The 24,747-nt window shown below is 40.0% G+C and overlaps 2 protein-coding genes across 2 annotated transcripts; both read right to left on the bottom strand.

Annotated features, from left to right (window-relative positions):
* Window positions 1-4,609: 4,609 nt before the first annotated feature.
* LOC140138388 (uncharacterized) lies at window positions 4,610-8,275 on the bottom strand. The gene is made up of 2 exons (XM_072160291.1): window positions 7,846-8,275; window positions 4,610-7,605 (listed from the first exon to the last, which is right to left on the bottom strand). Exons 1-2 carry the CDS (start codon window positions 8,231-8,233, stop codon window positions 4,784-4,786), a joined length of 3,210 nt encoding a protein of 1,069 aa, XP_072016392.1. The 5' UTR covers window positions 8,234-8,275; the 3' UTR covers window positions 4,610-4,783.
* A 3,738-nt stretch (window positions 8,276-12,013) lies between these two features.
* On the bottom strand, window positions 12,014-13,348 carry LOC140137122 (uncharacterized protein F54H12.2-like). Its single transcript, XM_072158778.1, has one exon. It carries the CDS (start codon window positions 13,346-13,348, stop codon window positions 12,014-12,016), a length of 1,335 nt encoding a protein of 444 aa, XP_072014879.1.
* Window positions 13,349-24,747: the final 11,399 nt, after the last annotated feature.

Below are 24,747 nucleotides of genomic sequence, written 5' to 3'. Positions count from 1 at the left end.
GGGTAGGGTTATCATTCATTGTTGCACAGCCCAAAATGTATAAACGACTGTAAGTTCATTTCTATTTATTGTATTTTCTTTACATTTTTTTCTTTCAGTTTCGGTAATTGCGGAATCTTCTAAAATACTTCTGGCTTTGATACATCCAACTGGAAAAGAAGGACCCATAGTGCCCAGAGTGGTGTAAACCATGTTGGAGGCTCGTACGAAAACCAGTGAAGTTTACTATTTGCACAAAAAATTACGACACTACAATATACTTGTTTCAAGACAAATTTTGCACATGGATGGGGAGAGTATCTTCTAGAGGAAACCAGGGATATGAGGAAACAGTCCAATATCCAATGAGACGGCATGCAGATACATGGACACTAAATAGACAGTGGAAAATGACTTTACAGAGACATCAGACTTTAATTCTTAAATACTGATTTTTAACTTTGGTAAATTGAAGCATAGTATTTTGCCTTAATGGAGCTTTAAAACTTGGACACACCAAAGTTGCAATTTCCATGCTCTAATTTTGTGATTTTTAGGCTCATATAGCAGCTACCACATGATCCAGTGATGATACGCAAAAAACAATGTTTTAACCAACATTCTGTTTGTAAGGAAGCTTAATGATAGAATGGTAAATTTAAAAAAGTAAGTGAAATTTCAATGCTTCCTCCGCCACTGCACTGAACTCCTGAATATGATTGACCATGCAGTACGTATTATGATATTAATAAAATAATATAATTATTTAAAATAATAAAATTGCTTAATAAATTAATAAATGTGAAACTGTTGTATTCCTTCTGTAGCTAATTTAAAAAAAACAATAGCCACAAATATTGTTGTTCAACATTTGGAAGTGTCAGAAGAGCTGGTACAAATCGCCCGTCCCGAAGGTTTCTGTTTTTTTTTTAAATTTATTTCCCAAACGTGTTTTTTATGGACGGATAAATCCGACAGGTTTTTGCTCTGAAGGGTCATTTGGCCGAAAAGTTTTTAGTCCATTTGTTGTTTGTCTGAAAATTATATTATTGCTCCGAAAGATGATTATTCAAGGTTTGTTGCTCCGAAAACAATTTAAGGGTATATGATGAAAAGGGTAAGATGAGGATCACAATCATTTATATACTTCAAAAGGTTTAAATTTTGATTGGTTTGGTAGAAAATATTAAAAGTTCAATGTTAACCCTCTGAATGATATTTTAGGAAAAACCCTTCAAAAAAGAAAAACACTTTTTCGAGCAATGACACTTCAGAACACCATACTCGTCGTGAGGTCAATAAACCGAGGGTCCAAATTCATGGGACCGTTCACAAACACTTGTTAGGGGGGCCTGATGCAAAAAAAAGGGGGGGGGGGGGCCTTAAAATTTTGACCCTCCTAAGGGGGCCCTGAAAAAAATGATCACAAAAAGGGGGGGCCTGAAAAATGTTGTGATGAAATTTTTTGCACAAGGCCCCCCCTAACAAGTGTTTGTGAACAGTTCCTAACTGTGATGGATTTGAAACCACTTCAGATTCAGAAAGTTCCATTGCATCCAATACTCCAGGCTTCTGTAGGCTATTTGAATGACCCCCTAATTTAGGTCCAAAGGTGCATTAACTCACTCAAAGCCCCCCCCCCCGTAATTTTTTTTATCAATGAATGCTCCTTACTTTGAAAGTCTTGACCTTGCCTTAGATTTCTGACTTCTAACCCTTCCCCCAACCACCCCATTAAAGCAATATTATAACATTTTCAAAAAAAATAGATTAGCATTTCTTTGCCATAAAATGTTAGCTTTTACTGTCAGATAAATCCCCTTTATTTTTGAGCCGAACATCTACGGCAAAGCAAAGAAAATTGAATTTACTACCAGCGCACATGTCGCCAATACGTACCACTCCTTCGGTCATGTTGTGGTACGACCCTTTGTTGTGTATATCACCGTCGCCCACGCCGCGTACATACTGTGTGTCATGAACATCGTGTATGCGTTCGACTAACGATTCCATCGTAATAATAAATGGCTGAATCAGCCTTTTATTCATAATCTCTGATTTTGACAAAACTACAGCACCTAGAGTCTTGATTTTTGCAGGGTATATTGGTTTAATAAAGTACAATTTAATCGTGTAAAAAATGATTAAAAAATTCAGTGAGGGCGTCCTCCTCAGCAAATGTTATAATATGGCTTTAAAACAATTATTGGAATGACGTATCACGTTGCATCATTTGCATGATGGAATACACATCCCAGCAGGTATATAAACCCAATCAATATTATAACCCATGCGTGAACTCCCAGTGAACAAAATATTATAATACTTTTTCAATTTATACTTTCACCCCGGTACTTTCAGCACAACTTTGCACCACAGCGACGCCTTCAATCAGGGGCGCAGCCTTTTACTGTGGAGGAGCAAAGCCAAATTTTTGTCCCCGTTTGTCCATTTTTGTCCCATTTTTAGTCATTTTAATGACACATTACTCTTTGCCGTCCCCATTTTTTTCTGTTGCCACCATACCCCCAGCTCTATTTGCGATAATTATAAGCGCTGGAATGAAATAGCAATTTTCTCTGTAAAAAGTGCTTTACCTCATTTGTTAATTTTTGTTAATTAAATGGGGACATAATGTGATCAATGAAAACTAACATTTTGTGGAAAACAAATATTAAGAATCTACTCTTTGTTGAAATCGCACATTATTGCTTTAAAAAATACAGAGTGACATTGACCGTTACGTAATGCAAGTTCCTGTATGTAGGCCTACAGAGTGACATTGACTGTTATGTAATATCGAGGAAGTTTGATTTTGCAAAGAGTTCAATGTTGTTATATGACACACAAATATACAAAAGTATAATGTACGTAGCTGGTTGATACCAAGTTTAAAGTTTATTAATACAAAAATTATCAATGAATAAATAACAACATCATTTCAACATCAATTTACACTCGTAAATTACAAATAGTAGTCGGTAAAAAAGAAAGAATCATGTTTAATATTAATATGACAGCATACATATAGAGTAACAATATGAAATGGTGGGAAAATACGATTAACAGAAAATTAAACAAAATGACAATCAGTTTTTTTCATAGTGTTTAATATTTGAAAAAAAGAAAAAGAAAGAAAAAGCATATTTAATTTCAACCTTAAACGAACGAAATCATAACATTTAAATCAACATAAATTAAATTTCCATAATGAAAAATGTACATTGTAAAAATGTCCGGTTAAAACTACATATGAAACATTTTAATATACATTTAACAAAATATTATAATATAAACACCCAAATTTTGAAATATAAACAGGCAAATAGAACTAGATACGTATAATTAAATCAATATGAATCTAATAAAATAAAAGGAAATAATTATAGGTCTAGTAAAATAGAAAATTAAGTTAAAATTAATGAAACAAATAAAATTTTAATGTGAAAATTACCGCATCAACCAATATCATGCTTATTAAACTACTATAACCCGACCTTGACCGTTATGTAATATCAAATCCTGAACAGCATCCTGTTCTACCTCTTGTACACGTATGTAGGCCTACAGAGTGACCATTACGTAACAAAGTTCAACTTTCAAGTTTACATATCACATACGTCACATCCCGTGTCACAATAACAAACACAACATGTTTGATATAACGAGTACAAGTATAGGCCTATATAGGCTATATGATAATATGATCTTTTCGTGCATAGAGACCTTGACCATTACGTAACTCTAACTTTACAAAGCTCGTCTTTCAAGTTTACATGTCACATACGTCACACATAATCAAACACAACATGTTTGATATAACAAGTAATACAAGTAGATTGTAAACATTAAGGTCAATTTACAACAAGGAAGTTTAACTTTACAAAACTCAGCTTGCAAGTTCAAGATTACATGTCACATAAATACAATACTACATAAATACAATTTACATTTATAATAATCTCACTAACACTAATAATAATAACACTAATAACACTAATAATAATACTAATAATAACACTAATAATAAATAATGATAATAATAATAATAATAATAACAAACACAGAATGTTAACAAGCCATACAATTTAATCGATATAAACAATAAATTATTTACAAAGTGTTCTTTCTGTACAGGGAGACCTTGATTATTACGTAACACCAAGGAAGTTTAACTTTACAAAAGTCATATTTCAAATTCAAGTTTACATATCAAATACGAACATAAATTTGTCAAGAAAGCCATAATAAATAATAAATAATGATAATATTACTCATAAACAAGCAAAATGTTTCAGGCTTATAATATCAATAATGAAAGTAGTAACTGTAAAAACAAGATTACAACAACAAAATTGAGCAAATATGAATTATAATTATTATTTTCGAGTTGTCTTAAAATTTGCACAAAGTAACATTCTTCTATATACTGATATAGAAATGAATAAACGAGATACTGAGGAGGACAGCGTTTACAACCCTTTACAAAATATAACATTCTTTAATACTATATTGAGTGTACAATACAATTATAGTATGTACACTTTTCTTGATTCAGCAATTGATGAGCAGTATAATAAAATCCAAATACATTATTTGAAAAAAAAATGATGCAAGCAATCCAACTAGCATAACAGATCATCCTGCAAAAATTAACATTTTTGGATAAAATCTCAAAATTTGATTTTACTTTACTGTCTCGAGGAAAGAATACGGACTTTTCTACACATGTTAACATATTTTAGCGTATAGGCCTAAATGATACGAAATCATGAGCGTATCATTGTGATGATATACGAGACATTCATATGTCTAAATAAGTGGTGGTGATCCCATCTTCTAGAACCTTCCGTTTGGGATAAAAATAACTGAATGCACTCCGCACCTGTTCGTAGGTGTGCACGCGATTATCTTTGACGCGAAAACCGCGATTGGTAGCTGAATCTGGCTTTCTCTCCTTCAGTACGCGCAGGTATTTTTCTTTGTCAATCTGATTATTTCTCTTGTTTGCCCCCTTGCAACTAAATTTATCGCTCGGACCAAAACCGTACCAGGTTTTACTGCATAGCGCGACGATCCCCTCCCCTTCCCATTCGAGTTTGAACAAACCGGGGGTGCGTTTGTCGTATCGACGGTGTTCCTCCGTATCGGTACGCGGAAACCATTTGGACCTTTCTCGTTCAAACGCATCTTTAAGCTCGGGCTTAACTAAACTCTCCAAACTATCACCCGCGATGGCGAGATAAGCCGAATCTGTATCCATTTGAACGAGTTCAAAATCCGATCTGTCCACGTACACGTCGAGACAGTCGTAATAAAACTGCAATACTCGTAATTTGGCGTATTGGTAGACGAAGAAACCGATCTGGAGTGGTAAATCGTGCTTGATTTTGGTTTTCGCCAACTCCACTTCGTAGCAATCATCCGTGATTTGGTTCAGGTCGCGGAAAAGAATTTCGTTGACTAGTTTACTCGCTTTACCGTGATTGGCGATCTTAACGTTACGATGCTTGTACTTGTTGGTGATGGTTTTTCCGTATGATGAATTCCCCATCAGTTTCATGGTGTCCGCGATGATGGATTTGGAAGGATCGCTATCCCCGGCTCTTCGGGCGTCGGATACATTGTCGACAAATTGGGAGAAGCACGATGACGGGGTGTATTCGGCTATCTCGTACACGCGGGTAATTACCACACCATGCTCCAGGTACCATTTGGCGAGAGGTGAGGTCAGTAGGATCTTACTCCCGAACATGCTCCCGATCAAGCTCCTTCGTGGCGTGCTCATGATATCGTTCTCTTCCGCGTAAGCTTTCATGAATGGGCCGATGTCTTCGCGAGAAATGTCCGTGTTTTTGAAAATGGGTGGCATTTCCTCAAAATGCGACTTTAGGTGCTCGGGTACATGAATATCGCATTCGACGACCCCGAAAAATTGCCCCGTTTTGATCGCGTCTATAATCTCGGCCTCGGTCAATGTAATCTTGATATCAAAAGGTCGCGCCCTATTCCTAAGGAAACTCTGAAGCTCTTTGTTCGTTCTTTTCATAGCATTGAAATCACATTCCCACATCTCTACGTAGCTATACCCTAAATCTTCAATGTACTTTTGTTTTTCCAAAGTTTTCTGGTACCTTTCCCGCATTTCTTTTTCTTCGTGACGGGGGTTCATCCTACAATTATGACCGTGGTACCAGCAGCCCTGCATTTCGAACACGGTATCTCCCGAGAAACCATCGACCGGAAGCATTTTGGGCCCTACCCTTTTCTCCGTGTTGTTACCCTCGTGCCTGATACGAATACCTCGCTGGTGCGATTCCCAGTCGAGCCATTCCTGAGCGATAATAGAGAAAGGTTTTCGCTCTTTTGGGAAATCGGGGGCTTTCCTGCGTGTTGGATACCCCGTGGGCATATCTTGCTTGATAGCCCAGAGGTACAGGGCGTTGGCATCGTACCCCATAATTTTCTCGCATTCTTTTTCTCCCCTAAGTTTGGTCACACCCCTTTCGTGATATCGCGTGAACACGATAGAAGGTCCCCCTACGATATTATCCCTAAATTTGTGACAAAGATCACTGTCCAGTTTACCGAATAGGGCGAAATTTGCCTCGGGGCTGATTTTGAACAAGTATTTCATCGTCAGCCCCGGGACAGAGATCCCGTCTTTGAAAAAATCTATTCCCCTTTCGCGGTAAGTGGCCGCCATTTTGTCTAAGGCTTCCACCAACGGCTTGACATCGAGATTATTATACCAAATGAGAAAATCTCTCATGGTCTTCATGTCTTCCCGATCCCACACCTCCTGACAGTGCGCGTATTCGTCATCAGTCAGTCGGGTACCCTTAAGCGCGCTATTGAAAGCTTCTTTCGGGGGGAGAGATGGATGATCGAGTTTGTCAAGGTGCATCCATTCGTAGGGGAATACGCCTTTTTGTAAAGAGCACTCGAAAGCCCGAAGAAATTGATCGAGACTACATCCGGGAGCCAGAAAGTTCGTAACGTCCAGAAATGATAAATGATCCGTGTTGATTGACATATAATTGTTAGTTTTCTTGACTAGATGCTCGACAGGTTCGTTCTCGACTAGATAAGGTAGTAGGTATTGCTTTACCAAATTGACATCGTACCTTCCGCTATTAAATCCGAAAGTCGGCAATCGTCGCAAATGAACCGTCAATTTCGTACGAAGATTGACTAAATATTTCTCTCGTGCCTTGGCTTCTTCCTCCCCCTTCAACGCCTCAATTTTGTCAGATAATGCCGAAATGACCCCGTCGAATGTCTCGAGTAGAAGTTCATAGCTGCGATTGCTTATTTCTACTAGATAATTGACCATATCTGCTACGATAACATTCGGATCTCCGTCGCTAACGAAACAAACTGGCGTCGTATAGTTGGGGACATTGCTGCATATACTGACACTAAGGGGGATGTGATCGTAGGTCCAAGTCAAATGATCTCCACCAGACTTCTCCGATGTCTTTACCATATAGCATTCAAAATCAAAAGCGGCGCAATGAGGGTAGTAGTTCCAATCCTCGGGAATATCGATCCCCTCCTCACGGATCTCATCGAACACGGAAGGAGGACTTACGTAGATGCCTCGTGGGAATGCATCCACCGTACCTGTCATAAGAATAATAGAAAAAAAAAAAAGAATTATTTGTTTAATTCTTTAATATAATTTTAATTAATTAATTAATTAATTAATTAATTAATTAATTAATTAATTTATTTATTTATTTATTTATTTATTTATTTATTTATTTATTTATTCCTATTTATTTATTTATTTATTTATTTATTTATTTATTTTAATTCTTTTTTTTTTTCATTTTTTTATTGAAATTACTCTTTTACCCTTACCTTTACTTTCGCATATTGTCTCGTGTCGATGAAGCTGTTTTGCCGTTTTCCACAACTTGTTGCACTTCCTACAGGCGTATGATTTTGTGTATCTCTCAAAGTTGCTGATGAAACTGAAGTGAAGTTGATCAGTTCCCGCGTACAAATTCAGACGCATGGTATCGGGATAAGTCTCCAAACTCCTGCGTACCAGTCTAGCCGCGATATCGACATCATCCTCAGATTCCATCTCGACCAATTCGTACACGGCGATGTTCACTTCGTAAAGATCTTCAATGTTAGACAGTTGGTCTATTTTCACTCCCTTGAAATCTTTAATAGATTGATCCGAATATTCCCGGTACAGTGATTTTGTTTTCTTGTCCAAAGATTTGCGATGTTCTCCCATATGAAGGGCGAGACACCGAAATAAACAGAGATTATCCTTGTACGGTCTTAGCTTATTTGGATCGTTCATCAATGAAATTATGGCTTGGTTCTGGGTGATGTATTCCGGCAGGTAGACGCAGGCTCCGATGGGATGATCGCGGATACGGTACACGTAAAATGTAACGTTCGTAATTTTGTCTACGATCCATTTAGTGTTTGGACGCAATAGATATGCGTATTCCAAAGCGTCAGACTTTGTGAGCTCGCTCAAAAATGCGTCAAAAGTAGGCCGATCGGTGACTAGGTACGGAGCTTCGAATAGTTTTGTGTTACCGGAAGAATAATAATACTTCCTCTCGTTGGTTTCCGTATTATAAAGAATGAACCCGAAAGATACGTTGATCTTGAAAGAGTTTTTCTGCTGAGTAAAGATTTCATCGGCGCAATTCCGCAGTGTATCGCTATTCAGCTCGCTGAGGTGACAGTTATATTTCGTGAGAATTTTCCCCTTTTTGATCGATGACCGTATCTGTCTCCAATTTGCGCGATACAGGTCTTTTCGGAGCGGGTCTTCGTCCATAATATCATCGCGTCTCTCCTTTTTAGAAGGCGGTGCAGGATCGGTATCATCATCGAGTTGCCGCTTAGGCGTTGCTGGTTTCTGCGCCGGTTTATCGTGAAGGCGGGCGTGACGACTTAAGTGGTCTTTTCTCTTGAAAGTTTTCCCGCATGTGGCGCACGCAAATTGGTCATTACCGTGCGCTGTGCGTTGATGTCTGCGTAGGGTGAACGCGCGACTATACTCATTTCCGCAAATATCACATCGATGTTTTTTATCCATTATGTATCCAATTAGTGCCGATGAGAGAGGTGCTACTCCAACGGTGGCTGAACTCAGAAAGGAAGTACATTGACACTGTCCAGTGGTTATATTGAACCAAGATGTGAGGAAGTGGCACCTCTTATCTATCTTCTAAACAACTCATGTTACGTAATATTAATGTAGAGGGGGTAAAACCATGTCTTTAGTGTACAAATGAACGAGACCTTTAATATCTCTCTTCTAAACAACTTCTGTTACGTAATATTAATGTAGAGGGGGTAAAACCATTTCTTTAGTGTACAAATGAACGGGACAGTGTCTATCTTCTAAACAAATCATGCCACGTTAATATTATTGTAGAGGAGCATGTCTTTCTCTTGTACAAATTAAGGGGACGACCGTTACTCGTCGTCATAACAGCCATGGACACGAGACTGAAAGCTCCCTTTACCTGCATGGTCGCCGCTTCTACGGGTAGCGGGAAAACTTTTTTCGTGAAACGACTCTTGGAAAACGCGGATGTTATGATCGATCCGCAGCCTACCAACGTCATTTGGTGTTACGCGCAATATCAGAAAGTCTACGCCGAACTCCCTCACGTGCAATTTGTGGAAGGACTTCCGGACGATTTGAACGCCATGTTCGATCCTCGTCAGAACAACCTTGTCGTGATCGACGATCTGATGGCCGAAGTGGGCGACGATGTACAGTTGGCGAATCTTTTTACCAAAGGAAGTCATCACATGAACTTGTCGGTCATCTACATCGCCCAAAACTTATTTCACCGAGGTAAACAGACCCGTACCATCAGTTTGAACTCACAATATTTCGTACTGTTTAAAAATCCTCGTGACAGAAGTCAGATTACGCACTTGGCTCGTCAGATGTTTCCTACCAATCCACGATATCTTCAAGAAAGTTTCAACGACGCGACCAAAGAACCGTATTCCTACCTACTCATCGACTTGAAACCTGCGACTCCGGACGATTATAGGCTCAGAACCAAGATTTTTCCCGGGGAAACGACCATCGTTTACGTTCCCAAGAAAATCCATAAAAAGGGACGGCACAAGTGACCTAGTCGTCACTCGTCACTATGTCTCAGGCGGTGAAACACAGCAGCGATTACCTCAACGTGCTGTGCAAGTGTAACCCTACCCAACGACGCGGCATACTTAAAGGAGCCGATCCGACTTTGATCAAAGCTATATCCGAGATCGCCCTGAACGTGGTGAAAGGAAACGTACCTTTGACGCCTCAGCAAAAACGCAAGATTTCACCGCACAAGAAAACGCTCAGGTCTTTAGCAAACAAGAAAAAGAGCTTAAAAGCCAAGAAAAAGATCCTGGTGCAGAAAGGCGGGTTTTTGCCCCTCTTACTCAGCGCTATCGTACCGACCATCGCCAGTCTTCTTTTCAAAAAGTAAACTATGGAACACGCGAGCAAACACGCGGTGGTGCCCGTGGAAATGTTAGAAAAATTAAAAGCCGCACCCGATGAACCGCCCAAGAACTTGTCTTCTTTAGACGGGCAATTATCCGCCATCATGCGAGAGAACGCTTCGGAGTACGATAAGGCTCTGATGTATCAGGAAGCTTTGAAAAAATACTTGTCGTTTCGCAAACAAAATCGCGAACCGTTCAAAATTGACATAACGGAGAAAGTACGACCACCCGGAGAACCGCTTCAAGCCGCTGACGAAGAAGAACCGGCCGAAGAAGATGTTTACGACGTCGTTCAGATCGTCAACGCTATTCCGAAAAGTTACCGAAGTCGCGCCGGTCAGATACTGGACATCATCATGCAGAATAGCGATATCTTAGGATGGAACGTAAACAACGAACTCGTCTATAACGGACAGCTCGTCAAAGGTTCCAATTTTACCGATTTGTTGTACGATACCGTGCGTACTCAGGGTAAAAGTTTAGAGCCCGTGGGGTGGCGCGAATTTTTCAGAGGTCTGGCCCGTTTAAACCTACCCGAATATTTGGTGGGTAATTCAAAAAGGAGAAGTTTGATGCAAGATTACAAATCTAAAATGGGCACTGGTAGAATGGAAGAGATCAAACCGTCACCTTCACCTCGAGCCCAATCAGGCACGAAGCGAAAACGGAAAACTGACACCCCGAGACGCGTAGCGTGGGAACATTTGTAAATAGCCGCGTAACATTAAATATTTTAGAAAAAAAAGAAATTCAACGAGGAAATTTGTAATATTAAAAAAAGAGTAAATATAATTAAAACTAGGTAAAGTTTGTGTGTCGACAAAGTACAAAGAATGAAAGAACAAAATAAATTTATTTACATCGGTTAATTTTTATTGGAAATTACGCTGCTATCTCATTTCATATTTTCTAGTCTTCGTTTCTATCTACATTTTATTATACAAAGCTTTCGTTATTTTTTTAAATTATATAGGTTTTTTTTAAAAATTATTATCATTATTACATTATTTTTAAGACATCAAAGCCACGGCGATCTGTTCCTTTAACATATCCGTGTCGTATACTTTGGTTTCGATGGGATAATTTTTTCTTACGTACTCGTTCACCATGGCATCGTTCAATTCTTTGTCCTTCGTAAATAGGCCGATAATTTCGTTTAGAGGCATTCCTTTACATCTGTGCAAAAGATAGAATATGCAGTATTGTCCGCAAGTAGCTGACAAGGATCCTTGCAATCCTACGCGATTATAAGACCACCTCTCGCAATGCCGATTTAAAAAGTCTACGAACGTTCTACCGTAAAAAGAGGGGTGCTGCCCGTAAGAATCGAAAAATTCTCCATTACCGCGTCGATCGATGTAAATAGCCAACCAATGCGCACCCGGTAACGTAGAAGGATCCGTATTGACGACGCAGGATAGGGGTCTCTGTTTTGATTTGGTTAGTTTATCCGATGGAAATACACCCTTAAACGTTTCTTTACAAAGTTTATCCGATCTTAAAATGTAGTGGATTTCTTTGGTGTTCATTTTTAATTACCCTGGTCGATGTACACGGTTCTGGATCTGTCAATCTCGACGACGCTTTCAAATTCGGCGTACACTACGACGTTGACGGTAGCGGGCAGAGGCGTTCCAAACCCCAATTCCATACGTAGATTACCGTTCTTTCTCAACTGGAAATGACCGCCTCCGGAGTAGTCCGACGTCAAATCTAGACACAATAGCGCGTACCCCGATGCGTAATCCTCACGATCGAGACAACCTCCAAAGTTTTTGTACAGCTTGTTCAAACCCGAAAATAGCGTCTGGTAGTTCAAAATGTACCGCTGGCCTCCGTCCCCGGTGAACTTTGGAGTAAAAGGTCGGAGAGGCACTTGCTGACCGTCAATAAATACCCCAAATTTGTTCAAGTCAAAATGTTGAAAGTTGTAGGGATTCGTCTCGTACGATCCGTTAAAAGCCGTGTTGTTAACCAGTCCGACCACGAGACGGGTGGGAAGCTGCCCCGTAAATAGTCCTTCCTTGGTGACGGATAAATCCCCTTGAGGTACCGTGAACGATTTCACCAGCACCCTTTTAATAGGATACTTGGCGGTGCTTTTTTCCAGAGCTTTAGCGTGAGCCAAAATGATGGGTGGGCTAAGGGTAACTTTCCTGATCAGGAGAGAAGCTCCGACGATCTTCACTTTGTAGTCTGCAGCTACTTCGTCGCTCATCAAGCAGAATGAATCCTTGGCCCGATGTAGTTTGATTTTAAGGTCTAGTCCGTTGAGCAGGTACTTGCCTTGAAAACAGATATCGGCGTGAAGGGGACCGCTCAAATCGATCACTTTGCTGTTGGTCGTAAACCTGGTACGTTTCTTCAATCCCAGGTTAGCGGTGGCGTTGGTGGCGAGTGGATTAGCCACGTCCATCTTCGTCGGGGTGTCTTTGTAGAACAAACCGGTAGTGAGTTGAGTCTCGGTCGAATTCTTGTCGTAGTTGAGCAGACTTTCGAACAAAGCTCGGTAAGTGTACGTGCTGCTAGAGTGCGACACCAAACGGCCATTGATGGATATGTCGACTTGAGAGAAGAGAGAATGAAGAAACAGATTGATGGGACCCACTTGATCTTGAGCTTCCAGATCGTTTCCGTTAGCTCTCGTGATTTTCGCTTGCACTTGAAGTATGGTGCTGCTCATGTCGAGATACTCATCCCCACCGTTGATGTTGAATTCCAAAGGGGCAGTGTCGGAGGTGATGCTCGAGACGGGAAAGAATTCGGTCCACATTCCGCTTACAACGCTCGTCTGCGTCGGTGGCACGGTGAACAAATCCAATTGTGACAGGGTACATTCGCAACTTTGATCGTGAACAAAAGCCATCTTAATAGCCGAAAATGTCCGGTGTGCCAAGTCTTTTCCCTTTGCCGACTCTACGTCGAATGATGGCCTCTTCCGAACGTCGCTTTCTTTTATTATTTTTACGCGGCCTGCCGACCTTGTTTTTACTCCTTTTTCCTCCGCCTTTTTGCGAAAATTTGGCTCTGACATCTTTCACGGCTTTGGAGCCTAAATTCTTCCCCGCTTGTCTGGCTCGATTTTTCACCGACGTTTTGAGACTTTTACCACCCATGACGTCATCGACGATGTCGGCTCCGGTTTGAAGAGCCGTTTTCCCCAAAGTAATCGCTCCTTTCTTCAAAAGAGGAATGGCGGATCTGAAAAGTCCGCTCAAGAGATTCCCCAATCCATCTCCGTACTGAAGTTGTCCTCCGTGGTATACGGGCAATCCAGATCCCGCTTGATTCACGTAGTAATGGTCGTAATTAGGGGAGATGCGGTTATGACGCGAATGCATGATGATCTCAACTGAAGAGCGGCGATTTCTGCCTAAAGTGTAACTTTACAATGACGCTTCCAGCGTTGAAATGAACCAATTCGCCAGATCCCGTGGTTATATTGATTTCGATCACGTCAATTTCGTTGCTTCTCAGTGGAAGATAATGAGGGACGCTATAAGAGCGAGTGATGACTTCCCCCTTTTCCTGATGAGGCACATCCACAGTTCTGAGAAGGGGTACGCGATCGTGACCGACTAAGACCGGGTGAATCAAATCGCTGTAGATGAAGAAGGCGTGCATGTTTCTGTTCACATCGACAGGATCTTGACCAGTCTGGGAGTGTTCCAAGGTCACGTTCTTGAACCCTAATAATTTCATGATATAAGGGTTGGGTGTTACGACGGCATCCTCCTCCAACGCTACCGTGCATCGTCTCGAGTATTTGTCCAACTTGAAATCAATTCGACCGCTGGCCGACGAACTTTCTTCGCGAATTCCTTTTTTGATTTCAAAGAGGATTTCACCGGGATGAGCGTAGTAGCCTTCCGGAATGCAAAATTCTCTCTCGTATTGAATCGGATGACCGTGCTTATAACGCACATCATTAACACCGTGCCATACATTGTAGAAAGAGTGAGTGTAAGTGATTTCCGTAAGAGCCACTTCCCATTGACCTTTCAACTGAATAGGGGTACATAGATTGGTTTTGAAATTACTGGGTGTGTTGTTGGGAAACATAAACAGAGAACTGTCGCTAGGTAGAGTGATGTAAAAGTCACGACCTTCCATAATTCCATTGACGTATAAACTGAGAGTCTAAGCGTCCGACACGTTCTTTATATCATCGACCCAAGAGTCGAATCGGTCCGAGTAGCCTTGCCAACGTACCAAGTACTGCATTTTTCCATTTCTCTTCCGTTTTTTCAACACTTTTTCCACCCTGTACGTGTCATCTCGAGGTTTTAACACCTTCTGCATCTCGGCCTCGTAAAACGTTCCCTGCAAGACTTCTCCGTTGTAGTCTTTTAAGGTGTACACCGGTGGACGTCTGTGGTGTCTTTTAAACACGGTGAAAATTTCGTCCGAAAAGTTGGGGAGGTATCCTTTCTCGAATTTAAGTTTACTTTTGGTCACTCTCACCGTATCGCCGATTTTGAATTTAAAGGTCACTTTTTTCGAGTCGCCACCGTACAAGGTTTCCCAGACTTCTTCCTCGTTTTGTGAATTCACCGAAGAGGGTGCTCTTTTAATGCTTCTATGGTAGGAATCGTTGTAAGAAGAGACTAGTTGAGGAAGAACATCGATGTACTTTAGGGTCGATTTGTGAGTAAAGTAACGGTACATTTTATTCTTTAAAGTTCGGTTTAACCTCTCCACTACGCTCGCTTTAGTTTCATTTCCCGTCGTAAAGAAGCGTATACCTTCATGCTTCAGTAGCTTTTGAAAAGATTTATTCAAGAATTCGGTTCCCTTATCGCTCTGTAACAATTTAGGTTTACGATCGGAAGCTAGAATGGTCTCGAACGCTTTTACCGTCGTTTCTCCCGTCTTGTTTTTAAGAGGAACGACCCACGCGTACTTGGACAAAATGTCGATGCACACCAAAAGGTATTTGTACCCTTTGTTGTATCGACTCAGACCCGACAAATCTGCTAAATCGATCTGCCACTGATGATCGATACCCGATACCACCACTCTGTTTCTCGCGAACCTTCTCTTGGGTTGCTTGTGTAAAGTGTAAGTATCTTGACCTTCCAACCAAGCTTTAATGGCGTTTATAGTAGGTTTGACCCGTCCATCTTCCTTAACGGCTCGATACAGAGCTTGAATACCCCCGTAAGATGCGGGGTGAGATGGATCGTAATAGATACTTTTTAACACCTCCCCTAGACTAACCATTCTCGCACGCTGTTCGTTCGCGATTGCGTAAGAATATATCGACACGCATACTTTTATATACTACTTTGTACAAGAATAACTACGCTCGCTACGCATAAAGAACAGAGCAGTATTCGCTTTACGGTCTTTTTAGTTTTTTCCCGTTCCAGCATTTCTTGAAATAGATACATCGAAAATTGACCCTGTAAGCTACTCTCTAGCGTAACGATCACGTTATTGACGATGAGGGAATGACTTTCTTCCGATACATTTTACACATTTCCGCCACGTAGGTGAATAGACATATCGTGTACATTACGTATTGTTCTTTGGTGGAGGCATTCGCGTACAGCGTTCCAATCAAAGATTCCAAAGCTGTGTTGTCAAGAAGGTGCTCGAGTTTGATGGGCATATCCATTTCCGTTTTAATCATATCCGATATTTTTCTTACCGTTGCCTTTACCTCATCGGGCTTCTCAGCGCCGTATCTTCCATTTCTGTAGCGAATCAAATCCATCAAAACCGACTCGGTTGCCATGTTCCCTCAAAGCGAGTTCGGAATTATGCCGAATGATTTCGTTGATTCTGGCTCGGTCCACGGCCCTCACGACTCTATCGCCGGGTAAGATGTCTACGAGTGGGCTTTGGAAATCGCTGATAAACCAGTCGGTTACGCAGTTCAAGATGATCTCGTCCAGCTCGGTCGACGTCACCACCGTTGAATCGGGTATGTCAAGATGAGGTAGAACGTGATAAAATAAAGTTTTGGTACAATCCACGTGTTTTCTCAGAACGAATTGACCGCAGGTAGAAAAAAGCAGTGGCAGGTTAGCTACCTGTCTTGCGATCAATGCTCGATAGTCATAGACACCGTCCGGAGCGTCCTCTTCCTCCGCGCTGCAACACCGATCAAACACGGTAGTGACGGTAATGGATAAAAATTTGGTCAATATATACCGTACGAGGTCTTCGACGATCCTTTTTACATCTCTATCACGACCCTCCATGTTGACTGTTCGCTAACAAGATCGGTTATGATCGATATGTACGAATAACGCTACATTAATACCTTTCTGATGAGAGCGCCAACCTATTCAATCACGAGGCAAACAGCTCGGTTTCCGACGCAAACGATGTCATAAGGTATAAAAGTCTTGGTATTCTCGTCTATTCTCTCTCTGGACACTGAAGCGAAAACATGGGTTTCAACTGTACGCGTCGCAACGCTTGGGACGAGTACGTCCGAGAGGAACAAAGGCAGCAACTCCGCGATTTCCTGAACTTTATAATCGGCGACGAGTTGGATCGCGCCGTGATGAATCGGGACGAAGATATCGTCTACGAGGAAGAGGATTTGGATACGGAATACGTGTTGGCTATATTCACGGAGGTGGCCCGTTTGCGGCGATTCGATCCTAATTTGATCGATTTTGACGCGACCGTCGTCGAACTTCGAGAGAAATGGCGAGACATACGGTATCGAGACGGTGACGGTCATATGGACGCTCCGGCGTTAATGCGCGCCATGCACGCCGGTTTCTATTCGACGGAATTCTTCACGAAAGCGGAGGTGGTAAATCTCGCTCGGTTGAGAGTGGACCGTGGGTTGGAGGAGTTTCGTTCATAAATATAAGATTTGTTTTGTTTATTTAAATATGAAATGAATTGAGTTGAAATAAAATGAACTAAATTAAAACGAAATAAATTATTTCGAACGAAATGAATTCAAATGAAATAAATTAAAATGAAATAAATTACATTGAAATTAAATGAATTAAAATTATATAAATGAATTGAATTGAAATAAATAAATATGAAATAAACTAAAAGTGACTCTTTATTTAGCATATTTAAATTTCGTCTCATTAATATTCATATCGTGACATTATGAATATTCATATTATGCAAATTAGCCACGCCCATCTCATGAATATTCATATTATGCTAATTAGCCACGCCCACTTCATGAATATTCATATATGTTAATTAACCACGCCCATCTCATGAATATTCATATATGTTAATTAGCCACGCCCATCTCATGAATACTCATATCGTGACGTCACATCCGGGTCAAAGGTCACGTGACGTCACTTCTTGTCACGTGACGTCACTTCCGGGTCAAAGGTCACGTGACGTCACTTCCGGGTCAAAGGTCACGTGACGTCACTTCCGGTGCACCCCTTGCACCCCTGCACCCCCTCCCCGAGGGGGACGTCTTATACTACTCACATCCCCCTCAGACACCCCCTGCGTCGCGCAAGCGCGACGGGATGACCGCGACGCAGCCATTTCTTTATTTCTTTATTTTTTTATCATCACACCCCCCTTGAAAAATTCCTGCGTACGCGCATGGGGGGGGGGGGGCACTTCAATAGACCTTTTTCCCTCTATCCCACAATGCACTATTCCAGGGGGGTATGACGTAGTTCATCAACCTCATAGATCGTGTGCATCCGATGGTCTTTGCCAGGCCGTTGCAATTATTTTGTCTTAATATGGGCATACTGATTCCATATATGCGGATTATCGTAAAGGCCATCGATGTTACTAATTATGCAATTATTGAATACACGAGTGATGCAGTTATGGAGCGATGCAGAACATCTGTGTAAGAGATTTTGTGTTCGTTTTATTTTCAACTCCGAAAAAAAAGTGAAACGGACGCCGGTAAAATATCACTGCGTGTCCCGTCATCAGTTTTTCACCATTAGGTCTATAAAATGTATGCAAAGTTAGGTTTCAATAACAGGAAACTTTTTTGTGTGAATACACCATGTCCATAAGGCATAGAAATGTTGTTTTTTGCCCCCGAAAGGTATTAGTGACCGTGCCGCCATTATCATCATTACCGGGGATTCCTTTTTTTTTGTGATGAAGGCACCAGTCGAAATGTCCGTATTCCAGAATGTGATGAACATAACTCTGTACTCCCCCGGGGAGATGATGTATTTTGCGACACTCATACCCCCCTGGAATAGTGCATGATGGGAAAGAGGGAAAAAGGTCTATATGAAATGGATAAGCCTATAGGTGTAGGGCTGGCACTTTCGCACTAAGGGGCATTCGGTGAGAGCAAAATGTAAAAAAATATGGGGTCATTGTGGGAGAGAGAATGATTTTTGGCATTCGGTGAGAGCAAAATGTAAAAATATATGGGGTCATTGGGTGAGAACATGACCTTTTTTAAATGGAATCTTTGGGTGAGAGCCGAAACAGCGCCACAAAAACCTCGAAAATTGAATTTCTAGTTCTAAATGGCTTCAAATTTCATTGTTTTTTCAACGACGACGACGATCATAATGAAGATGATAAGGATGAAAGATGATGATGTTTTCACACCCTAAACAGAGATTTTATTCCTTGCATCAAATTTCATACACTAAATTTAATTTCCGCGTATTAGCAATTGCAATTTTGCTACATTTTTTTCCAATTTTTCATGTTTTTGACACCCTCACGAAAACTACCCTTTTTACGCGTTTTTATTATCGCGGATGGTGTACAGGCCACAATGGAGTGAACCCCCCGGGCCATCTTCACAGACGTTATTTATAGGCTTTAGGGGCTGTGGAATAATTATGAGTCTGGGTGGGAGGGTACAATGTGGGGAGGGAAGAAAGTTTTGGCGTGCCGAAGGCGGGGGGGGGCGATTTTTGGCAAGTCGGGGGGGGGCAAGCGATTTTTGGCACACATTCATGGGGTGCCTTATAAATAAAACTCTCTAAAAGGCTCCCAACAATTTGCATGTGCCGGGGGAAGCGATTTTGGCGAGCCGTTTGAAAATTTTACTCGGGGGTAACATTTATTGCATAGCCCCTTATATTCTCTATCATCGTACGTGATCTTGGTACGCCGGGTATATTGAAATTCTTCCAAAAGTTTTCAATTTATTAGAATTTGGTGAGAAATGTTTTTATATTTTTACATAAAATAAATATATTCTGCTGTCGTTAATTACGAACTGTGCGTTATTGTACGTGTAATCTCTTTGGGAAAACTTATTTACGTTACATCGTTTTTATACCAGTTATAAATGGTTCCAAAAAGTAAGCCCCTCCCCCCTTAATAAATGCTTTAAAGCTTTTAAAAGACATTTTGGTATAATAATCCAAAACCTATTTGATCAATTCTCTTGGTTTTAAGTTGGGAACATAGACCATGATGCAGTCATGTCTACAGTAGAATTCATCTCGACCTTTGCAGGACTTAAACCCCATTAAAAGCTATTAAACCAAGATAACACTCATTGAAACAGCTCAACTGATTAAATCGGATCTTCTCTGGTTGTGCACATGTGTCTGTTTTCATGTGCGATATCGCAATAAAGCTGGTATTATAGCTTCAGTTGGGTAACCGATTATAAAGGAAACGAAAGGAAACAATGGTATGTGTACCTTTGTTCACGAAATGAGACAATGGCCCTGCTTTTTGTAAACCAGCATTCTTGAAAATGAGCAACATAATGATTGTTGACTTAACACGGTTTGGAAATAATTTCTTCATATTTTTGGTGTTATCTGTTGTTTACATATCCTTCCTAAAACACAAAAGTGCGACCTAAATTAGCTAAAAATTTAGGACATGTTACAAAACTATATTGTCTAGAATTTTAGAAAAGTACTTTTAATATTGGCCGGTTATTTTTCACACAGCGACGTTAACTAGGCAATGTACTATTACCTATAACATTAACTAAAACACCAAAGTACGCATATTTCCAAACATCTAAATTAGCTAAAAATTTAGGACATGTTACAAAACTATATTTTCTAGAACTTTAGAAGAGTACTTTTAATATTGGCCGGTTATTTTTCACACAGCGACGTTAACTAGGCATATCCCCATACTTTTAACGTAGGGCTATTTGTAGAGGTCACGCGTCAATGGGAAAGAGCACTGTGTATTGTGTATAGGAAAACGGACAGTAACTGCAGTATGCTGATTAGTTTTGCATTAAGTTTTTGCGGGTTTTTGTTTAACATGTTTAACTTGCTACATGTTATCATCTTCATCGAGAAATACAGCCATTTATGAAATTTTTGGCCAAAAAAATGTTGCACTTTTCTATATAGGCTTGTTATGCTTAAATTTGTGGTTGACAACTTTTCCCCTTTAATGTCTAGGTCGTCCTTCATGTGCATGATGTGGGATAGCTTCCAATTTATTCTTCTGTTGGTCAAGCTGCTTTCCCGCATACTGCAGAATTTGTTGCAAGTGTCCGCTTGTAACAAGTTGAGTTTTGATAACGACCACCCATAGAAATGGTGTTTGAACCATTCAAGGAATGACCATGCAATGAAATAAAGGTATAGGATCCTGTGCCATATACTGGGGTACCCAATAAGGTGGCTTTGTTACATTTTGATGTGCAGTTTGGATTTCAAAACACTGTCTCTTGAGTATTCCTTCACTTAGAAGATTCAATTAGGTCTTAAATTGAGGCTAATTTATTCTATATTACTCATGTTTTTATCCTGTTTTAAAATATATTTCAATTATTTTCTTATGACGTTTGGCATGAAATGTGCCAAGGGTGGCTGAGGATTAGGGGGAGGAGGATTAGGGGGAGGGATTCATATTGTAAATTTGATTTAAAACCCCCTTTAAAAATTTGAATCTAGTAAGAAAATGTCTAAATGAACTCTAAGACATCTAAACCAAGTAAATAAATACAGAACTTCATTTAAAAGGCCAATACTTGCTCAGAATGATTGTAAATGTGGAAAAAAGAGGTGGGGTTACATCCTCCCTACTTTGTGATTGTTTTTGCCCGCACTCTCTCATTTTTTAACCGATTTTCATAAAAAAGGTGTCAAAATGCTCAGAAGGATAAACCACTTCAAATGAGATGTGTAGGTAAAATGTTTGAACCATTTCATTTTTTTACTATGTAACACAAAGGTACCCCAGGTTGTGACACAGGACCATAGAGGTTATCCGTGTTCTATAAGCTGCATATCCTACCAGCGACTCCTATACCTTGTTTAGGACTTTCAAAATAAGTACCTGCAGGTGCAACCATGAATATTTTCAAAATAGCCCGCCAAAGTCATGCAGGTAACTCCGAGGTCGTGCATTGAATTAGTTTGAATGAGGAATACTACGGGAACCAGCACCTTTTGGTAGAAGTCACGCATGAGTAAAGTGGATAACCTCTATACGCCGTAGAAGTGACGTAGTTAATCGGATTAACTGCCATAGCAATAGATGAATACAATTTTGGCTATATCGCCCCGCACTACAACGTTCATGCGGTACCGATGCATTGAACCATAGACGTCAAAGAAATGCTAATCACTTGCACCTGTACGATTAGTCTCTTTGAAAAGAGCAGTATTGTATTCAATCTATTATATGATTGAAGACAGGTGATGAGTGCAACCTGCTGCAGTGCAGCGCGGTATATTCAAATATTGTATTCATCTATTGCTATGGTAGTTAATCCGATTATGACGTCACTTCTACGGCGTATTGGGCCCCAGCATAAGTATTGAACCAAACAAGAAATGTCTTTAAAAAAGACAATGCCTCCAAGATACCAGTGGGCACCTTTTGTTATTAGTTAAGGAGACACTTATAATGCTAGCTTTAAGGTAACGCTATTGGATATAGATTTTTGTCTGATTGAAATATGCGAGTCCATTCTCTCCTGATTACAAGATTGACAATTTTATTTTAATCGGATATTCGGTTACCAAAATATGGCCTGTCAAAATGGCGCGAAACCAAGAAGTTGGAAACAACTTTCTTTTATTTTTGTTATGCAATGTTGTCAGGTAGGCCTTATTTTCTAATTATATATGCAAGAATTATACAAAGTAAAATGTTCAGATCGGCTACAAAATAAGATATAAAACCCATGGATGCCTTTGGCAAATTTCCATTTGCATACTTAATTAGGGCCCTAATCAAATTTTCTAATAAGTGGCCCTAATTAATTATGCAAATTGAAATTTGCCAAAACGCAACCGTAATTTTGTAGTATAGTGCGTGTTCTATCTACCCATGTACCATGCCTCAGTACCATAGCTCTTTTAATTGTATCTGAAATCTTTACTTTGCATAATTCATGCATGTAATTAGAAAATCATCTGGCAACTGGACTTGTCAAAATATAGAAAATAAAAAGAAAGTTGTTGCCAAATTTTTGTTTTGGTTTCGCGCCATTTTGACAGGCCATATCTCAAGAACCGAATGTAATCTACAGGGCATAAGCTTTAACATATTATTTAAATAGAAAGAAAATCTAAATTTGTAATTTGTAATAAAGAGATTTAAGGCACCTTATGTGGGGTTTAGATGCCTTATCTTCGGTTTATGTTCCTCATTTAGGGTTAAAGCGCCTTATTTGGGGTTTGGACTGCTTTACCGGCGGTCTACGTCCCTTATCTGGGGTTACGGCGCATTATCTGGGGTTTAGATGCCTTATCTGGGTTTAGACTGCGATATGCTAAGGCTAAGGCATCTTAGCCACAGGTAAGGAACGTAAACCCAGGATAAGGCCGTCTAAACCACAGGTAAGGTGCCTTATCCCTAGATAAGGGATGTAAACCCAAGATATAGAAAGGCAGTTTAAACCCCATATAAGGGACATGAACCCCAGATAAGGCAGAAATGACACACTTATGCTTCTGCTCTCATTCAAAAATCACATTTACGCTCTACCAAATAGGGGCCATCTTGGATGTCTGGGCAAAAATTATGTTATAACGTCAGATTCGGATTTCTTGGGGTCGACTTACCGGAAAAAGTGTCTTTGTACACGATTTAAGGTAATCTGGTTCAAAATTTTTTTTTTTTTTCAAGATGGCGACGGCGGCCACCATCTTGGATTTCTGGGTAAATATGAGTAGTCAAAACTAAATTTTTCAAGATGGTGCCGGCCACCATCTTGGATTTCTGGGTGAAAATGATGTCGTAATGTCAAACTAATGTCAGAATCGGAATCTTTGTACTCGACATATCCGAAAAAGTGTCTTTGTGCATGATCCATTTTGGATTTTGGCCTCTAGCGAAAAATGCCGGGATTTTCGCGAGGGACATGGTGGCTATTTTTTGTCTAAATGGTCCATAGAAGTCGAATCAATCGTCAAACCTTAACTAGCCAGAGAGTAGTCACCAAATTGAACTTTTTCTTGCCCGAAAATTTCATAAATGGCAGTATTTCTCAGTAAAGATGATAAAAGATGACAACAAACACCCGCTGACTTGATGCATAACTAATCAGTCTATGTTTTAACCTTTAAAACACAAGAAAATTGACTACTTGTAAGTAGTTGTGGATTACACCAAATTTTATAGGGGGGACTTACGTTTTTGGAACCGTTTACAAAGCCTATACAAAGTTTGTAAACATCGGAACGTTTTTTGAGACATTTTGCTTTGTAGTGATTTTATTTCATTATCTACGCAACAATTACGACTGGTATGTTGAGAGATACAATGTATTCGCTAGTCATAACATACATATTAAACTATTTTAACTAAACAAAATACAAACTATAACAGTATAATGAGGCAAAATAAGGTACAACTACTCAAAAATTGTTGCATCATGTAAATAAACCCAATGGCACAGTCAGGGAAAACTTTACTAAGGCTGCGATTACATATAAGTATACGGTATTCGCTATACGATTTACGCTCATTCGATCAGGCTGAGTTCACATAGTATCCCCCCGTATACTTCTATGTGATCGCAGCCAAATTGAATGACTAATTAAATGACTAATTGTTAACTAATTATTAATCGAAAATCAGATTTTCGAATTAAGCCATATTGTAACATTTCCTTTAGCATGTTTAGAAGTAGAACCGTATTTTCTTTTCACAAAATGTTAAGTTTCACTGTCAGATATATCCTCTTAATTTGGGCCCAAACAGATCAGGCAATAAAAAGAAAATCACATTAAATGTCACGGTCGCCAATGTGAGCCACTCCCGGAGCCACTCCATCGAACGTGAGTTGGGTCGGTTCTTTTGATTATATTAGACATTGTGATTTTCCAAACGCAGCACGTACGTTTTCGCGTACGTTAATACGGTGTTAAATATTGCTAG

This window comes from Amphiura filiformis, chromosome 17 (assembly GCF_039555335.1).
Source record: "Amphiura filiformis chromosome 17, Afil_fr2py, whole genome shotgun sequence".
NCBI classification, from domain to species: Eukaryota; Metazoa; Echinodermata; class Ophiuroidea; order Amphilepidida; family Amphiuridae; genus Amphiura; species Amphiura filiformis.
This window is presented reverse-complemented; position numbering and strand designations above follow the sequence as displayed.